At 40.5% G+C, this 20,079-nt stretch overlaps 1 protein-coding gene across 9 annotated transcripts in view; it reads right to left on the bottom strand.

Moving 5' to 3' along the window:
* LCORL (ligand dependent nuclear receptor corepressor like) overlaps positions 1-19,357 on the bottom strand; it is an 82,036-nt gene extending 62,679 nt beyond the window's left edge. For all 9 annotated transcript variants that reach the window (XR_013774489.1, XR_013774490.1, XR_013774491.1 and 6 more), the window contains exon 1: positions 18,778-19,357. Coding sequence is in view for 6 of the 9 variants with exons in the window: in XM_079307462.1 (XP_079163588.1) it covers positions 18,778-18,925 (148 nt within the window). In the remaining 3 variants the exon portion in view is untranslated. The remainder of the gene's footprint in view (positions 1-18,777) is intronic.
* Positions 19,358-20,079: the final 722 nt, after the last annotated feature.

Below are 20,079 nucleotides of genomic sequence, written 5' to 3' on the forward strand. Positions count from 1 at the left end.
TCCATCATAAAGATTGTTTTATTTGTGCCCCTGGATGAAAATGAGAAAGAGTAGATGAGTGCTCCTTACAGGGATTGAAAAAAATCTAAATGAAAGAGGGAGATGATTATCAAGATTTCTCATCTGATTCACAGCTACTGCTTTACTTTTCATCTAATGTGAAAGGTTACCCTTTAGGTAAGATCCTAATATTCTCTCTGTGTTAAAGAATTGAGCAAATTAAATTCTGCTTCCTCCCTTCTTTTCCAGTGTATCACCAGCTAGGCACAGGTAAGAGTGCTGCACACTGCTTTGAAGGACAGGGCACGCATGTGTATTTTTACTAAAATTAAATAAGACTTTTAGCTTTAAGTACTATGGCCTCTGGAGGCATTGTAGGAAAAAAAGAACCTTGAGGTTCTGTAAATTTTGTTAATCCACCTAAGAAAGTTAGCATCAGTGTATGTTGAAACCTCCACAATTTCTGTGTGCCTAAAAGTTTATTTCCATCACCCTTCACTTTGTGGCTTACTACACCAAGGATCACTTCTGAATTATGGTAGCTGAAGTTGTTTTACTGAAGTCCAAAACACTTGTTATTTATCTTCTTACGTAAAATCAGGCCTCACCCCAGTCGTTTTTTAAGATCCTGTCAAGCAACAGTGAGGAAGATTCATGTATCCTCCTTGTTTTATGAATTTAATAATCTCAGCAGAGAAAACAAAAGTTGAAGAAAAAAAATGCACATGATAAGCATTATCCCACTAATGTTGCTTTTAAAATCAAAACTAATTTGAAAGTAGGTTCAGAACTGCTGATTTCAATTCTTAAAAGGTTGCAATATTTAATAAATAATCTTTAAAATGTAGTAAGGGAAATCCAAAGAGTAAGATTACATTTAATGAGATTGAGCATTGTACTGCCAGACACAGCATTAAAATTAAACTACCTTCTTTTATTTTTTGGTATGGCAACAGCTACTGTTACTTTACCCAGTTGTTAAACAGACTTGATAAAAACTCAAAAGTTCCATTTCTGTTCCTGCATTTGCCTCTAAACATTTATCTAGTTGACATATGAATTCTGTTCCCATTCTGAAGTCATATAACCTATATTTTGAGTTGGTATTTCTTGATCTATGAGGACTATAACATAATTTGTATGAGAAGTCTCAGAATCTAAATTCATATTGGAAAGAAATGATGGATAAATAATGAATGAAAAGAGATCCTGCACACTGGTTTATGCCCCAACCAAGCAGCCAACCTCCTCCATTATCTGCTCCCTTCATCCTATACACACTTTAAGAAGCAGTAGCTTCCTGCCAAGGTAAAACACACAAAAACCAAGTTTTGAGCTAAAACTCACTGACAACTGACATTACCATGAGAAAAATGAATTTGATTTCTCCCCACTATCCTTGCAACTTTGCCCTGTTTCATGCACCTGAAAAGGGATTCCTTTTGAAAACAACATGCAATTCAAAATAGCACTGTATTGAAATAAAAACTTCTGTTCTCCTTCTCCCCATTCTGTACATTTCCATGACTGCATTGTTTAGCTTGGCCCAGTACACCAGTATATATGAAGGAAGTTTTGTGGTTTGTCTTACAAAGACAGCTACCTTGGATTAAAACAATCATACCACAGAGAATTCTGGTTTTGTCAAGTATTAGAACTGCCTTTAATTATTTTTTAAATGTACCTCAGACAGAGAGAACACTAGTTGCAGTTTCTCTGAAAGAAAACCCTTCACTTTTCTTCAAATTCTCAGCAGTGCTTCAATATTTATTGATAAATATTATTTATCATTAATACAGGTGCAAGAGTAGGAAGCAGTATTTTCTTTCCGCTTACTTAAAAAAGACAAAGTCATCTGCCTTTTTTACAAAAAGTTACCCCTTCCATAGGAAAGGGACTTGGAGCTCATGTTCAGTTATCTTTTAGCTTCTAATCATGTTAATTTACAGCCTTCTGAAGTACACACCTGTATTTTCTGGGTGCAGCTTGCACTCTGCTGTCCACCATTATTTGCCACTACAGAAGGGAATTGGTTTACCTGAAAAATGTTAATCTGCTCCAAACTTCTGCACCTTTTTTGTCTCCAACAGATAGGGACATAAAATTAATTACATCAGAAACTCAAACCCCTTCAGAGTATGTTTTCATTACTCAGCCATCACCAAGCTCCTTTGATATATCAAAACACTCTCAATTATTTAGAAAATATTTTATGATCTTTCTGTAGCCCTAATTCAAAATTTTGAAAAAACATAAAATAATTACATTTTTTTTTACTATACATTACCTTTACCCCACCATTGGGATATAAGCAGAAATTCCCCCACAACTTGTTAAAGGGGAATACTTTGTAGAGAAGAGAGTTATTTTAATATTTTATAGGAGTGGAACAGTTTGTTTAACAGAGAAACTTAAATTTAGCATTAACATCAGTGTCTATTTCTTTTGCCTCTCCCTTCCTTCCACAGGTCAGCAGCTGTCCTCTTTGCCCACTACTCCCCCCAGCCATAGGAGATTAATAATTTTAGTCTTGCTTATATATTGACATAAACCTCAAAGTCACAGGGTTTTTCTTGTTGATGGTAGCTTGTTTTAGTTTGGTTCTATTTATATATTTGTTCTAAAATCTACTACTACAACAATCTGGAAAGGACTGACTAGAGAATGAAACAAATGAAGCACTGGGATTAAAAAAAAGCAAAAAAACCCCCAAACAAACAAATAAAAACAACAACAACAACAACAACAAAAAACAAAAAACCCACCAAAAACCAAAGAAAACCACAAAATAAACAAACAAAAAAAAATCCCAAAAATTTAAATACACAAACCAGTAATCCAACACTTAATTGCCTTCTTACCATTTATAAAAGTGGCAAGAAAGAACCAAAAAAGTAACTTGCTAGATGGAATACTCAAAACATAAAGCATGACAACAGAAGCAAAAATTATCTTTATTCAAGCATTTTTCCTGTTTGTAACATTACTACAGAATATCTTTTCTTAAAATACATTATTTGATAAAGTGTTGGCCAGATTATCAGGTAAAAAGCAACCCATTTTTCTTGCAGAAAAATGGAGACTTAATTTAGGACAGATTTGGCATAGGAATGAAGTAGGAAGGGGGCTTCTGTTGAGTATGTTGTCTAGCTTGAATCCATTTCTTGCTTACAGCACTAAAAAGTTCGCCTATAATAGAAAGTTCTAAACATTTAACTTAAAACACTCATTTTCTTTAACATATTGATTCAGTTCCCTGAGCAAACAGGAACCAACATACCAGAGATTCCAAAATGAAAGGGAGGAAATCCTCTATTTAGACTCCAATACAAATTCCAAACCATAGCTAAAATGATGCTTTTCCTTCTCTGCAAATCTTGACTCCAAAAACTAATGCAGCTGGGGAGACAGCTGCTGCCAGCAGGACAGGGCAACCAAAAACCTGAAATGAGACTACAGAACCATGTCAGTTCTAACTGCCAACTTCTCACTTACAACAAAAATCCTCGGTTTCAACTCTCTATGCTGTGCTTTATTGTGGGGATGAAGACAGTGATGAAATAGTTTCATAAAAATACCATGTACATCAAAAGAACTAGCTGTAACATGAAGCAGTTACAAGCATTAAGCTGAATACAAAGGGGGACTGATATTGGCCATACCTCAGACACAGAACAAAAAGAGGAAATGTAGTGCCTCCCCCCAATTGTCCACAATTTTAAAGAAAAGGGTGTAGCCAACAGGGGTGGGAGGGGGAATTTTTTGTAGGCTAAATAAAGACTGCAATTAGCATCAACGCTGAGTTCAGGTATTTATAAACCACAGCAAGAAAAATGAGGTTCAATAAAAAGGGAAGCAGCTCCATTCTCCCAAGTAATCGTCTCTGCCAATGTGTCCTCGCAGACAGCCCAACATGACACCTTTTACTGTATCTTCAGACATTGCCAAAATTAAAAGTAGATTTAATTTCTAATGCAGCAGCCAGATATTCTGAGAGACTTAAGTTATTTATAATTTAAAAGGCATAAGGAAGGCACTTCAGAAGTGACTATGCTGTTCTGTGGATAGGGAGAGAAAAAAATGCTTCCAAGTGACAGTTACTAAAACTTCATTTCTGTTCTCTCTAAAAACTCTTTGAACAGTAATCTAATCTCAGCTGCTGCACTGGGACATTTAAATATGGAATTGGTGTGAATATTGATATTCTTCAGACTGAAGCTTATCCTGCCTTTCTTTTTCCAAGACTACATCAGAGCTAGCTAGATACCAACTGTTACTCAGAACAGTGCTGGCAATAATTTGATCAGTTCATAGCTTGTATATTCAGAGAAGAAAATTCAAAGGGAGGAAGATGCTGTAAAAGAAGATTATATCCAGCTTGAAAAATGCACGACTTCCTCATTTGGTATCAATTTAAATGTTTTACAATATGAAGAGAATAATGGCCAAGAGTAAGACATAGAAACAACCATCACTTTCAGAAAACCATGTACTTAAGCATGTGACTGTTACTTACTTCTCATTTTAAGATTTACAAGAGGACTAAAAAATTTGGCTATTTTACCTAACAAGTTGAGAATTATTAGACAAATTCTTTTCTTCCACATGAAGGCCTAGTCAGATCTTCACTAAACCACATAAAAGTCAAGTCCACAGTGAGCCTGTAACAATTAATAGGTATTGTTTTACTATTACGCAGTGTCACACATCCAACCAGCATCTGGGAGAAAGTCTAGGAGTCAACATACAAATAACCAGGTCTTGCACACTTCCTGGATTATCAAAATCAAAGAACATTGGGTCTTCTGCTAAGAAAAGCTGTTAGAAAAAAACAGTTATCAGAAAACACCAGCCCACTGAGTCAAAAAAAAAAAAAAAAAATCATAACATCCTTAGCCTTATGAGCTTTTGAGAAACTGAAGCTCAGGATTCTGTGTTACACCATGTCTCTACTGTGAACTAATGAAGTCACAAGCCTTCGGAGCATTCCATGAAACTGCCACTAAGTTTTACAAGGAAGAAAGAGAAATTTCAGAAGAGAATCATTTTCAAGGGAATTTTCAGGTTTCTTTTCAATCATAATTTCTGTGCTACTCAAACCACCTGTCTATTCCCCACAAACAGCTTTGAAGTTATGAACTGGAGAAAAGTCATTCATCTCTCCCAGCAGATTCATCTTCCTCCTATTCAGAGACTATTTGCTACTGAGAAACTATTTATTGGTTTCTGTTATTTAGAAAGTTTGAAATTGACTGAAGTCCTGCAACTAGACTACACTGAAATTAATTATCACTTTTCTTACCTAATGAAGCTCCAGAAGGAACAGTTTCTTGTATCAAGCTACCAAACTATAACACAGTGAGTGAATTATCAACTCTATAAATCTCAGTGTTGAATTCAGAATACTTATTTTCAAACATATCATTAACACAAATGCTGGAACTAGAGCATTAAAAACATTGCAGTACTTCTGAGATTACTAAAATATTAGCATGAAATGAGTGGAACATACCTTTTCAATAGTAGTTAATTCCTTAAATTTGCCTTAAGTTCACTTTTCTGCATTTTATAATACCTATGCCATGTATTTTCACCTTTAATTTACAACTTATTTTTATGAATACCTAGTTTTAAACCCCTCTCCCAAGCCCCTCTGACAGCCTTCATTTTTTAATCCAGACAGAATCCAGCTTTGCAAATTAGACAGAATTTAGAGCCATCAACACGTAAACAAGAAACAAACTTTTAACTATTTAAAAACTTCACTTCAAATACAGGTTTATAATATGCTTACTTTCTTTAAAAATATTTTCAGGTGCTCAAGGCTAAAAATTGCAAGTGCCTCAGACGCTCCCATTAGATTGAAAGAACTCAGATAAACTATGATTTTAAAACAGCTCTTAAATATGCTCAGTGAATAAAAGATGACATTGCTCAAGGCATGTAGGCAGTGTATCCCAGCTTACAAATCATGGGCAACCAACCTGGAATCTGCATCATTTAAGTCAACATCTGTTGAACTTGCAGAATACACTGAAATGAATAGAAAAAATTTTTCAACTGTTTAACTTTTGATTAAAAAAGGTTGAATCCTTTCATTTCCCCCTGGAGAACAGAAAAACAGAAACACAGAAAGAAAGACTTTAAACATAAATTTTAGCTGCACATTGGGCATTTTCATCAGATAAAAGGTGTCACATATAAGAGGAGAACAGGAAAAAGTCTCTGGGACTTGCTGTCAGTATGCAACACAGTTCAAAAGATTAAGCAAGTGTGACTGGGGTTTGATTTTTTTTTTTAATTTTTTAAAATTATTTTTTGCTCTAGCTTTTTTTCTTTAAGTAATTAACACGCACATGTAAACATTTTTTATAAACTTCCTCCCAGTCATTAAATGGCACAAGAAAAGCAGAAAATGGTATGCTTCAAAGTGTGGGACTTGAACTCATCTGCAGTGCAACAGAATTCATATAGCACTCAAATTCAACCATATACTAAATATGAGAATTTACTGGGAGATTTTTGTAACAGTTTTGTATTGAATTTCTGATTAGACTCTATAAAATTCACATTACTAACCATGTTTGACCTGAGTTGGGGAACAGGGAGGATACCACAAAGGAAAAACCAGACACTTTTTTTAAAGTACCTAATGGCAAGATCCTGAATCATGTTGGGAAAAGACAAGAGCTCTTACACACGGCAGATGGGTTTAAATAGTAGTTATCCTGTCTTAGAAACACTCTGTTCCTTCTGTATTCCAGCACTATGTCTCTTCCTTAGCAAAAGCAAACATTCATTATTTCCACAGACAGTAAATCTCACTTCTAAATTGGTTAGTCTGCTTTAAAAACAGAGATACCTCTACACTTTATACTATGCAAAAAGGAAAAAAGTGAATGTACTTATTTTATCCCTTACAAACAACTCAGCACAAATTCTGCAAAGATCAAGCAGCTGAAAAAAAAAAAAAAAAAAAAAGAAAAAGGGATTCAAATCAGCTGTTTTGGGGTTCATTTCTTTTTCTCCCTACGAACCATAAACTATAAGATGAATAGAAAAGGCAGAATCTTCAGCAGAGTTCATTATTCCACTCAAAGTTTAGTGAGTTTCTTTGAAACAAGATAGCCATAACACATTGCTTCCCACAAATCTGAAGCAAGACAAAAGAAGAAACTTCAGTACTTGGAGCTGATCTATTAGTAGAGTACTTTTCCCTCTTAATGAAACAATTTCGAAAGACAACTACAATCACGGCAGCCAAGTGAACTACAAGGTCAAGAACACATGAATAGAATTTCTTAAACGGAAGGTGTGATTACAGTCTGCATTTCCAGCAAGAAGGAAACTTCTGCAGGAAACAGATCACTCTCAGTACCAGCATTCTGGAAAACTTAGTATAAAGTAACTTTTCTGGTACCAAATTTCTTAATCAGTCTCATAGGTCAAGATCACTCATATCTCTCATACAAAGAGCAAAAAAACATTTATTACTTATCAGAAAGGTTGAGAGTGAAAGAGGAGAAAATACCTGATTGCCACTTGAGATGCTGAATGCATGAAGCCATCGAGTATCCAGTTAATGCCACTTAATCAGGTCAGTTAAGGGCAGGTGGAGAAGTGCAGCACCACACAGAGCTAAGGAGAGTTAACAGCTCTTCAAATACACCATCCAAATCACTACCAAGTAACTACTTCCCACAGACACAGAACAAAAGGCTGTTTTGGCTCTTTGTAGTTTATGATGCTGGTGGGTGAATGAGGCAGACAAGGTGAATGATTCAATTTCTCAGTCCAAAAAGATGTCAGGATCTCCTCAGACAATATGAAAAAGTGGGAAATTGCTTCATGTTCCATCAAGTAGAAGCTGTCAAACCACTACTGTATGTGAAAACTTGGAGTAAAGGCTTTTAAAGCCAGGTGTGGGCAAAACCCCTTCCTGAACCACTAGACAAGCATTCTTAGTGTCACCAGTTAAGAGACACATGCAGCAAGTAATGCATCATGCAAGTTTCCTCAGGTCACACTACAAGTGTGTTTCTCTCACAGCTTTTTCTCCTGCAGTGTAGCTGCAGAAAGCATTGACTACTAAAGTAAGAAATCCATGATACTTTAAATTTTCAGTTCACTCTTTGAAGGTTTGTAGGACAAGAAGCACTTGCAAGAGATGACAACAGTAATTTATACACAACTGGTTTACAGACAAACGCTCAAAAACTCTATTTTAAGATTTACTAAGCAGTTTCTCTCTAATACAAATTCTCCAATGAAAGTGATGCTTTGCAGAGAAGCTCTAGCTTTAAGAAAAAGCTCTGTTCTGTGCAAGTGACATAGTGAGGTTCTAAGGACCCAGGGCTCACCTACCATTGCTTTCTGAGGGCTGATCTAGGGTCAGTGCTGAAGTGCAGTTTTTCACACCAGCACTAAGCTCAGAGCCCTCTGGGCAATTCCAATGTTTCAAGGTAAGAACCGACAAGTTCCAAATGGACCATTTCTTATTAAATCCCATTTCACTAGGGTAGAACTCATTTGCTCAGGAGTCAGTAGACTTCAACAAGGATGCAGATGGGAAATAAAGGTACTTTCCAATATATCCCAACCCATCTGATGGTCTTGCTGACGAAACTGAAGAAATTTTTTCTGAGAAGGTATAACATCTGGCATTTCAAAAGGAAAGCCAATATGAGTTTAAGGGGAGGTTTGTTGTTGCTGTTTGAAAAGCAGTAAGGGATTGAAAGCAAACTGCAGTAAGGCACCTAAGAAAAATGAGAAAGGCCAAAAATCAAGAGCCACCTCCCATATCTGAGGTCCTTAAACAGCTGTGAGGGCTTGGTGACATGGGACACAAGTGCATGTTTTTGGACACCACTAGAGCAGACTGGTATTACGTGCTTATGGCATATATACCATATATATCAGTTTAGAGTTAGGACAGATGTGTTGTCATGGTTTAACCAATTTAAACACCAACTGGCATCTCAAGACAAAACTTCATCAAGTCTGCAGGGAATTGTGCATGCAAAACAGGCACAGAACTGACAAAAAATGAGGAAGACAAGAACAAGTAATGCTTGAAGAAGATGGTCTACCCTCAAGAAGAGAATTTGCTTATGTTTTACATTGCTAAATATATTTAACCCACAATTAAAATAAGCATTAAAATACACTGCAAGTTCTGAATCATTGCATGAGCAATGAGAATACAATGTAGGCTTTGAAGATAAACAAATGACATTTCATTTCACATCTAATCAAATGATGTGCACGAACATACCTGTAATGAAGTAAAGAACCCAGTAAGAGCTGCACAGTTGAAATTACTTTGACCAAAGGATCTCACTTCCTGACAGATCATAGGACAACTAAAATTGAACAAGATTTAGGCATCTACAGAAAGAGGTGTGGCAGGACTTCAATCAGGAGAGCTTTGAAATTCTCTAAATATCACAGGAAGATCTCTGACCTCAAAAGCCACAACAGAGTGGAACACACGACAGGTGGCAAGATGCCCAAGTAAATAGGGGTCAACAGCTTGGCTTGGAAGAGACCTTAAAGCTCCTCTAGTTCCAGTCCCCTGCTGGGGGTAGGAACACCTCTCAAAATGGCAAAAGTGAGTTTATAAACCATACTTTCCCAACAGCCATTGTACTCTATCACTTTTGAGTTTTAGTCAAATATTTCTCTTGAAAGTTGAAGGATGGAGAGAAGGACAGAGATGGTCCAGAAAGAATAAGAAAATTGAAGGACCATGTACCAGAATCACAGGTAACTCCCACATTACTTAGCTGATAGCACAGCAAACTTTTGAAAAAGCACTCAAGCCCATGAACAGAACAGTTGAAGACAGCAGTAAAAATCAAACATACTCTATTTTTCTTTCCCCTCATCAGTGGCAAACCAGAATGACCTACATCTCAACTAAGGTCACAAAACAGTAGACATTTGATAATCCTCCCCCATTTTCAGATTAGGGGGCCTAATAGCTACACTTAAGTGAAATCAGATCTTCACATTTATCTGGGCCTTGCTGTGGCATGCTCTGTTCTGTGAGCCAAACTGCCAGCTGAACCACAAGCAGGGCTCCTTTAAAGCAGTCTTCTATAATCTACATTATATATGGCAGTAATTCTAATTCATTGTTAATCAAAGATGTACAGCAGTTTTACACCAGCAACATTTTAACTTGGCATTACTAAATGGTGTAGTGCTTTTAGAATGGAAAATAAAACTTTTAAATAACATATACAAAGCTTTTTGACAATAGTTATGAAAGCCAGGAGCATATTCAACCCTAGATTAATTACACTGCACTCTGACTTATTGGTGACTTAATTTCTAGCAGACTAGAAATGCACTAGTTTATAAAGCTAAACAGTCTATAAAATTCCAAGAAAGTGGAATTATGACAATGAGAATTATAATTCACATATGAGACTAACTAGACTTTAATTAAGATGATTTGAAGAAGCTGCAAACTATGGAAGGAAGAAGATAAATATTTAAAATCTTAGAATTTAGCATTTTTAAAATAAACTAGCAAAATTTTACAATAAAATACACTGAAAACCAGTAATTTTTACCACTGAATAGCACTTTGAATGCGAGTAATCAATCCCCAGGTGCTACTAAAGCTAGAATGTCTCATAATTGGATATCAGGACTCTAAGTTATTGAGAAACTGAAAGCAAGGAATATAGTTAAAGAGGTCACAAATTCAGTGAGCTTTTATTTACCAACAAACTTAATAAATTTTAAAAACAAGAGAAAAAAATTACATCTAGTGACATTTACCCAACTCACACTCCTTCAATACAACACATGCTGCTATGGTGATACAAGTCTGCATGGATGTTTAGAACCAAACACAAGAGCAGTAACTGAGATGCTAGAAGAATTTTGCCAAGAATAGGAGGTTTATCTGAGAAGAGGTTAATCCAGCTTCTCAAGATACTACACAGGAACCTTAACTGTGCCAGAAGTAGAAACAAAAAAACCCCTGACACCTGGCTCTTTGATCTGCAGAGTGACATGCTGCTGAGCACGCCCCATAAAAAGGAATTCAGCTGCCACAGCTCAATGCATTTCTGCAGATTCAGAGTTTTCTGCTCTTTGCAGTACATCTTCTGTGCCCTTACACACTCAAACAGATACCATGCATCTTCCCTACTCTCCCCTCACTTCTTCCTGGCTTCTTTACACTTTTAGTGAATGGAAGGATAAAGCAGTAGATTAGCAGTGGAAAAAGAAGAGATGCATCACATAACAACTTTATACCCCCAAAACAAGGTTGTTTTGATTTTGATTTTGTTTGCTCTTCTGTTCTGTGGTTTTCGCCCTAATATATGGTAGGTAAATTCAGAATGTCATTTTACTTTTCTGACGTTTGATACTATACATGTGAACCACACCAATTCAGTTCTGTTACAACCTCTATTAATGTTCCAGCTTATCTTATCAAAGTTCCCACCAAGCACATTCAAGAGAGCAAAGCTCAAGAATAACATAAAAGACAGTAGTCCTAACTGGGACAAAGAATTTTAAGTTATTGAAGTCTATAAAGCTCTGCCTGACCTCTACACTTTACATAAACACACTGAACTCTAAAGGTTAGAACAACAACTTTGTTTGAAGCCCTGATACTTGAGTCACATTCAAGAAAAAGGGATCCATTGTAACCATCTACTCAAAACACCTATATAATGTAGAAGAAAAATAAAAAAGACAAGGGTGGAAAAGGGAAAGAGGTACTAATTTTTCCCATTTTAGCTGTAGGCAGTACAAGAACTAGCTATTTGAGAGTAGCTGGACTACAGCTCCCCAACAGCACACACTGATCTGATAAACTGATCAACATAAAACATACTTATTATTATTTCCTTTACATAGCAAGGCAGGTCAGGAGACTCAACTAACAGAAAACCAACCCAGAACAATAACAACAAAAAAATTTACAGTAGGCCTCCCAAACTAACTTAAAATAGAAGGAAGTTCATTGTCACACCAGGCAAGTTCTACTACAAAGCGAGAACAAGCAGAAAGATTTTATTGTTAGTGGCACTGTATTCTCTTTCAACAGTCTTGTTGGTTAGGACACTCTCTAGCCAACTTACAGACTTCAAACACCCAAAAATGTTACTAAAATAAGCAGTTGCTAAAAATCAGAAGCCTTGTTCTCCCCAGTAAAGCTACTTACACTTGACTTGAGGGGAAAAAAACCAGGGACATTGTAAACCTGATTGGAAAACTGATCCAAGTTAAACTAGATCTGACCTTTTCCTCTTTTTCCTCCTGCCACGTTTCCCCTCCTGTTTTCTAGGTAGTATTAATGTAGGTTAGTTTTACAGTCTAGTTTGTTGAACCATTCAATAAATGAACACTCATACCAGTCAACATAAATCATGAAGGTAGGTACAGTGAGTTCAGAAAAAAACAATAATATCGTGTTATGCATCAACAAAAACAAAAACAAAAAAAAAAAAAAACAACAAAAAAAACCAAACAAAAAAACCCCAACAACAACAAAAAAACAACCAAAAAAAAAACCAAAAAAAAACAAAAAAAACAAAAAAAAACCAAAAAACCCAAACCAAACCAAAACAAAAATCCCCTTGAAAGTTACCAACCTCAAGCATTAGAGTACACAGTTACTAAATGCCAAATCAAGGGAAGAACTGAGAGGGAGTTGCAGTGGCTTTATTTGCACTCCATGGTTTTGGTTTACATAAGTTCCAGCTTAGGAAATTCTCAGTGCCCATAATGTAGAAAGAATGTATCAGAGTTTAAATTTCTCATCTCTCTATCAGCACATAAAAAGTACACAGCTACCACACAATAAAAAAGTTCAAGCTATGCATAGAAACATTGACAAAGGTTACAGTAGTTCCTGGAACACTTAAAAATTGAACTGCTTCCACATACCAGTATCTAGACATAGGGTGCACCAAACACAATCACAGGTTTTATCAACACTACTAAAATATGTTTATCTGCTTGCATACCCAGCAAGACATTTCTGCTCCATGTGCAAAGAACTCAAACCAAGCACTGCATGCATGCTACACAATCCATGGACTAGTCAATGTAGCAGGTACAGTTTCATCTTTCATGAGAAGTATGGTCTACAGATCCTTACAACTGCAGGCTCTCAAGGGATCTGTGAGCTGGTACTGCATCTACAGCTAAATACACAGAACTTCCTCCCTCTGCCTTTTCAACTAAATCTCTGGGTGTCATTAATCTAACTTTTCTTGTACTCTTTTCACCACACAAATTTCTCTCAAGAGTCAATCATAAGATAGCCCTTCCAAAGCAGATGACAGCAGTGAGGAATTACTTCTCTCAGAGAAAAGCTGATGAGTTGAATGGATCGTGAGAGGATACAGAAATGAAGCTGATTTAGCACTACATATTTGAAATACAGGTAGCCCAACACAAAAACAAATCCCATGTGTTTTCTCTTACTTCAATCTAAAGACATCTAAAGTTCATGTAATACATACACCACAGCAACTTCCAATGACCTATATACACACGCTGACCATTTTTTCCTCTTTCGTTAACCTGTTTTGTTCGGGGGAAATTGGGATGGTACATTTAGGACTGTGTTCCATTCCTGTCAGCTAAACCAATCCAGTGGCTCCTTTGTGCTATTACCCATGCTGCTTCTGTTGCAAAGGCCCATCCCTATCCTTGTGCCAGCAGCAGGAGTCATCAGTTTTGGTTTTTTTCTGCAAACTCCCAACTCTCACAACAGTTGATCAGATACTGAGTTAAAGCAAATCACATAGGGGTCCAATGAGTGCTGATGCAAGCATCCAAGAGGCATGAACATGTAGCCAGAACTGCAATTATTCCTTTCTAGTAACAATTCCATGGTATTTGACAATGCAAAATGGCACTTCATTGCATTCTTGAGCTGTGGTTCACAGAAATGCCCACTTGCACACCTGACTCTGTAATATTAGCTCGAGCTTACATGATACCATCTTCCCTCAAAAACTAGTAGTAGTATCAAGTATCAAAAACTACTTGGGAACTTGTGCTGTGATTGAGATCTAGATTTAATTCCTGTTCTTTTTCCAATATCTGTAGTAACACTGAGATTACTTCCTTGATCTGCTTCATGCTGGAATCACACCAAGGGTTTCGCATCACAGCTCACACCACAACAGATCCATAGGAACACCTTACACCAATATTACTGCCCAAAATATTGGATGATGGCATTATGGCCATAGCAGGCTTGTTGGCTGTTTAAAAATGCTGGAGTGCCAAGGAAGCAAAAGAGTACAGGTATCATACTGAAGTCACTATTGCATGCAGTCTGTTAGTGGCCTGACAGCCACACAGTGACAGAGCACTGAGCCACCATAACAATAATTAGTAGATACACAAGAACATTGCAGATGTGCAACACGATAACTGGCTCTCCTACTACTACAGTGGCAACCATAGAACATCACCTAAAACCATGGTGATAATACAAAAAAAAAGTGACACTAACCTGCTGCAAAATAGTTACAGCCACATGGAAAGTGAGAACACTACTGCATATTGTGAGAATAAGATAAAGGTATTTAATGCCAGAATGTTGCCAAGTGTGGGGATACCACCAAATGAAGCAACTATAAATCTTTTGTTTGGAGGGAATTCTGCTTCTTGTAAAGTGAACTTTTGAGACAGCTTGTTCCAAAATAGCAAGCTGGAGCAGAAGTTCAATTACTAAAGGAAAAAAAAAAAGTCTAGATCTCACAAGCATGCAAAAATGGATTTTCACTTTGATCAAATTTCATTTTTCATAAGAAAGAAATACCAAGGCTATTGCCTGTCAAATGTGTGCCCTTGAGCAGCAGCAGAGGGGACAGTAGAACTTCTACCCTGCCTCCAAATAGCAATGTATTTTTTTTTTTTTTAGAAAAAGTAGCAGTAGTACTTTAATCTTTCACTGACAGTTTTACTTAGACACTGTTATATTTTCATAACACACTGCAGAGTCCTAGCAAGATTCCAACACCCATGGTTGGAATTACCTGGCACTTTTCATTAAAAAGCCCCATATTACTGCTCCAAACCTCACCCACAGGCTAATGTGATAATACAGCAAAAACCCGACTCTGTGCTTGAAGCTTTTTTGCATCCTGGCCATACTTGGTCTCTCCTCCGTGCTTATTCATGAAAATAATGGGAACTCAAAGTACTTGCCAACACTCTACCTACGAAGTTCAAATGAAATTGGGCAGTGGGATCAATTACTGCTTGAAAAACCTGCATATATCCTATTTCTTAAGGCTTATCACAAAGCTAGACTTACAGCTCCATACTGACAAAGCCTCTCAATCCAATGGAACAGAATTAATCAATTCTCATTACAAAGTTCTAATCAAAGAGCACAAGAGAGCACTTTTTAATCCTTCTGATATCCACCTCTATGAAATACTTTGCAATTTAAACCACAGAACTCAGTTACTGGCAAACTCAGGTACTTCAATTTTGAGCCTTCTGGCACTTTCCTATAAACACACAATTTAGAATGAGGGTGTTTTGTGTTAATTATGTCATAAAGACTATACCTATGACAAAACACATCAGCAAGCACTGCTGGTAAGTATAAGCAATCTTGTCAGCATGTATCATACAGCTGTAAGGATACCAAGAGAATTGAGATCTCCAGGTGCTTTTTAAGAACATCTAGTTTTGAACTCTGATTGAGTCATGCCAGAGTTAGGAACACCCAATAAGCATAAGTCTAAGCATCTTAGGAATGTCAGTGCTCAACATAACACACACAAAGATTTCCAGCTGAACAGACATTTTGTACTGAACACCTATTTCAAATTTCTGTTAATATATTCCATTCATTTACCATGTGGTGTCTTTTATACCGTCAAGTATGTTTAGATACCAAATAAACAATTTTTCAGCAATGTCAGTGAAATTTTATTACTGTTTTTCTTTTCAAATTCTTTAAGTGTTTGAACATTTTGACATGAGACTTTAAATCATATTCTTCAGGTCACAAATTAATGTATTAGGCTGGCAAATTCCAATCTTTTACATATTTGCATGGACTTTAGAGTTAAATCTGCAACCAGGCTTTGACCAATGAACAATTCAGCAACTCAGCCCTTCAAGCAGAAGTCTCTAACCATCACTAGCCCTCCACTGAATATTATTTCAGTCTCACTGTAGCAAATATGATCAGTATTCACTGTGAGCTTCAACATTGGAGTCTTGGAGGTGCTACCTCTGTCTCAGTTTACCACTTCCATAAAGAAAGTGGATGAGGAATCCTTGACAGATAAATTATTTCAGTGTTCAATTAATTATACTACAGAAATGCCAATATCAAATTTATTATTAATACAGTAAACGACACAAGACATCAAGGTAAAGTTGCTCATCCAAAAAGTTCAAGAACTGGGGGACAATTGCCTTACCATATTGTTTTTCTCACTTTACTACAATCATGATTCTTGAGAAGACTGCCAAATCCATCATACTCACCACTCCTTCCTCCACCACATTGCCATTTCAGCCATCAACCCAGCCATTGTTCAGACCTTTTAGTTAACACTAACTTTGTTAGACTCTTCAAGTCCTTAGGAATACTTTGAAAAGTGAGAACAATGAACCACTTTCACTTTAGAAGCTATTTTTAGTTATTGTAGGAGGTGATTTTACAGAATCTAATGCAATGGAATTTCGAAGGAGTAAAGGGAAAAAAACTCCACACACAAAAACCCCCAGCCCAAACCTGTTAAGTGTACTCTACCGCCATTATCCTGACTACTCACTTTCTTGCCACTTTGTTTACACTCTCTCTCTGATAAGGGCAGCTCAACAGGCCTGCCAGGTAACAGTTCTTAACCGAGATAGCTCTTGACTAACTATTAAACCATAACCTATGTCCTTTCTCCTTAGCAGCTGCTAATAATTTCAGGGGTTGTTTCTATTAACTGGATTTCACACCATGAATATACAAAGAAGTCATACCCTTAACTTTTATTCCAAGTAAGACAAAGCTGAATGCGAAGCACCACCACAATGTAAAATGTAAGTAATTACATGACAGTTTTGCACTTAGCCATTCTCAGTGAAAGGCTAACCCAAAAGGCAACTCTGAAGATGTTCCCTAAACCCAGGAGATCTGCCCAGCAGAGGACTCAACCCACTGTATTTCTTTACACTCCTTCTCAGTGTGAGTTGTGCAGTGCAACTGCTTCTCAAACACATCTGACAGTATACAGCTACCACCCAAAGGTTCCTTCAGTCATCCACTGTCAGGCAGACTTCTGGGATTTTAGTTTAAACTTTTAAGTGAAATGCCATTAAATAACAGGCAACCACAGAAAGTGCCACTTGTGAGAGATATCCATCCTCAGATTTCACACCTTACCACAGCATCTATGCCAATAAACGGGCACTCCTGCATATTCTAATTAAACCGTGTTATTTCTGTTAGAAGTGTTATATGGCATAGTACTGCTCAGAAAACACTATTTTCTAAACAGTACTACAACCTGGAGGAATAAAAAGACACTGCAAGCATTAACAGGTGTTTACAAGTACTATTGGGACAACACAGCAAGATGAAGAAGCTTGTGTATATGAAGCAGTTATCAGGTTATTGAAAAATCTAAAAAATCCACAAACTCGGACAGTGCTAATTGCCTGTAGATACAGGTATACCAGCTTGCTGGGAATTCACTTCTCACTTCGCTGTACTCTCCAGCGCCTGCAGAAACACTGAATGAAGCGCTGCCCACCCTCCCAGCCACACTAGATGTGCTTCCCCGCTCAGCCATCGGGGAGGATCGGCACTGACGCTAACACTCTACTTGAAGATCAAAGATTCGATTTCCCCAAGAAGGGGAACGCCTGCCGAAACAACACAAATACGCAGTTCCTGGCCTCAGTGTTGATAGCCCACCTCCACAAAACAAACAAACAAACAAACAAAACGCAGCCGAAGCGCCCGGCGCCCCGAGGCGGCACACGTGCCGAATGCCGGCGCTCGCCGGGGCCGGGGCCGGGAGGGGAGGCTGCGTTTGCCCGGGCGCAGCGCAGCGGGAGCAGCGCCGGTCCCGGGGCTCCCGCAGGCGGGAACGCCGCCGGTGCCCGCGCGCACCCGCCAGCCGGACACGCGCGGGGCAGTCACGTGACCCGGGAACCCTCCCGGCACGAGAGCCACCGGGGCAGCCCCGGGGGCGGGGGGGGAGAGCTGCCGTCGCCATGACAACTTCCAGGGGGAGGGAAAACTTCAAATCCCAACCGTCAGTGCAGGAGCGGCTCCCTCTTAAAGGCGCACGCACACACAGACACACACACACACAGAGGCGGGCTCCCTTCCCCCCTCCGCCCCCCAGGCACAGGCGATGGAGGAGGAGAGGAGGGGGGCAGCCACCGGCGCTCGCCGCGCCAACGACGAGGAGCCGAGACAAAAGGACCCGAGCCGAGAAATGGTCTCGGTTGGCGGTGACGGGAGGGAGCCAGCGGCCCCAGGCGAAGCCCTAACACCCACCCTCCGCTGCCCGGAGGCGGCTTAGGACCTTCGCTCTCCCCCGTATGCCCCGTCTGCGCCCCCGCCCTCCAAGAAAGCCGCTGGAGCCTCTCCTGCATCCCCGCTCCCCCCCTCCGCCCACCCGACAGACCCGGGCTCGGGGAGCCTCGCCCGCCCCGCTGTCCGCTCCCCTCTCAGACCCCGCTCGCCGCCCCGTCCCCCGCCCCTCGGTCCCCCCCGCTGCAGCCAGGACACGCCGCCGCCGCCCCCTCTCTTACCCACACAGTGCATGAGCCGGTGCCGCCAGGAGTCGAGTTCTCGGCGGACTCCCCTGCGCTCCGCCGTGCAGCGGGGGCTCCGGCACTGGGAGGCGGCGGCAGGAGGAGCGGGAGCCGCGGCGGCCATTCCTTCTGTTCCCTTTTCCATCTGCCTCTGACCTCACGCCCGCTCATTTACATACGAGCGCGCGCTCCCCCGGCTCCTCTCCCTCCCCCCCACCCCCCTTTGCCTTCGTCGAGCGCGCGCCCGCTCCCCCCCTTCCCCCCCCAGCATCCGGCGCGGGGAGCGCGCGCGCCGCCTGGCGGAGTGACTGACGCGCGTCCCCGCTCCTCGCGGCTCCCCCTCTCCGCCGCCCGCTCTGCCCGGGCCGCGGTTCTCCCTCGCAGACCGCGGCCCGGGTCGAGAACCGAAAACCCTTCCGTGCCCGCCACTGCCCCTCTGCCCATCGATTTCCCCCGGCCTACAGCTCCCGCAGGGCAGCGCGCCACCTGCTCTGGCCCGGCCAGGGCAGGCGACAGCAAGGCACGCCGGGAGCTGTAGTTCGTGAGGGAGGGGAGCGGCACCGCCCCCGAGGTTTCTGCCCGGTGGACAGCAGAGCCGGCCCTGCCGGCGGCCCCGCGCCTCGCGCTTCACAGCGCCGGGCTCACGGCACCTCGAAAACCGGCGCGGGTCCCGCCTTCAGCCCACGGTCTGTCCTGGGCGCTGCTTGGAGCGGGGCTCCCTGCTCAGGTGCCCCTCCGCCTCTTCCAGCCCCTCGCCCACACCTGCCCCCGGGCTGCCGCCAGCTCGCTCCCCCTCCGCCCCTGCCACCCCCGCACGGACGCGGCTGTCACACAGCGAGCCAGGTTCACTCCGTAGGGAGACTGTCAAAGTTCCCTGAACTGCTCCCGGTTCACCAGTCTGTTCTCAGCGGCGTTGCTTTCAGTCCTGTTTTTACGGGGATGTTGGTACCGTAGGACAGTGAGGTTCGCTGGGGGCTGTCGTCACACAGCGCGATCTCCCACCACCCCGTTGGAAAAGACTAGCGTGAAAACTAGGAGCCAAATCAGTTCAGTGTCTGGGAGCACGCCTGAGAAGGCTTACTATCATCCTACAACCCGAAGTCAGATTAAGGTAACTGCAAGAAAGTTAACACACAAACGTCAGGTTGAGTTACTCTGGAGCATTTGACAGCCACTCACTCGGACGGGCGGCTGTGCTGCTCTGCTCTGTCACCCTCGTGTTGTGCCTCCAGCACAAGACACGTATCCCTCCGCACCAGTCTAATGTGACAATCGCTACCCGTGCCTTGCAAGAGAGCA

The sequence above is a fragment of the Erithacus rubecula genome (assembly GCF_903797595.1).
Source record: "Erithacus rubecula genome assembly, chromosome: 5".
Taxonomy (NCBI): domain Eukaryota; kingdom Metazoa; phylum Chordata; class Aves; order Passeriformes; family Muscicapidae; genus Erithacus; species Erithacus rubecula.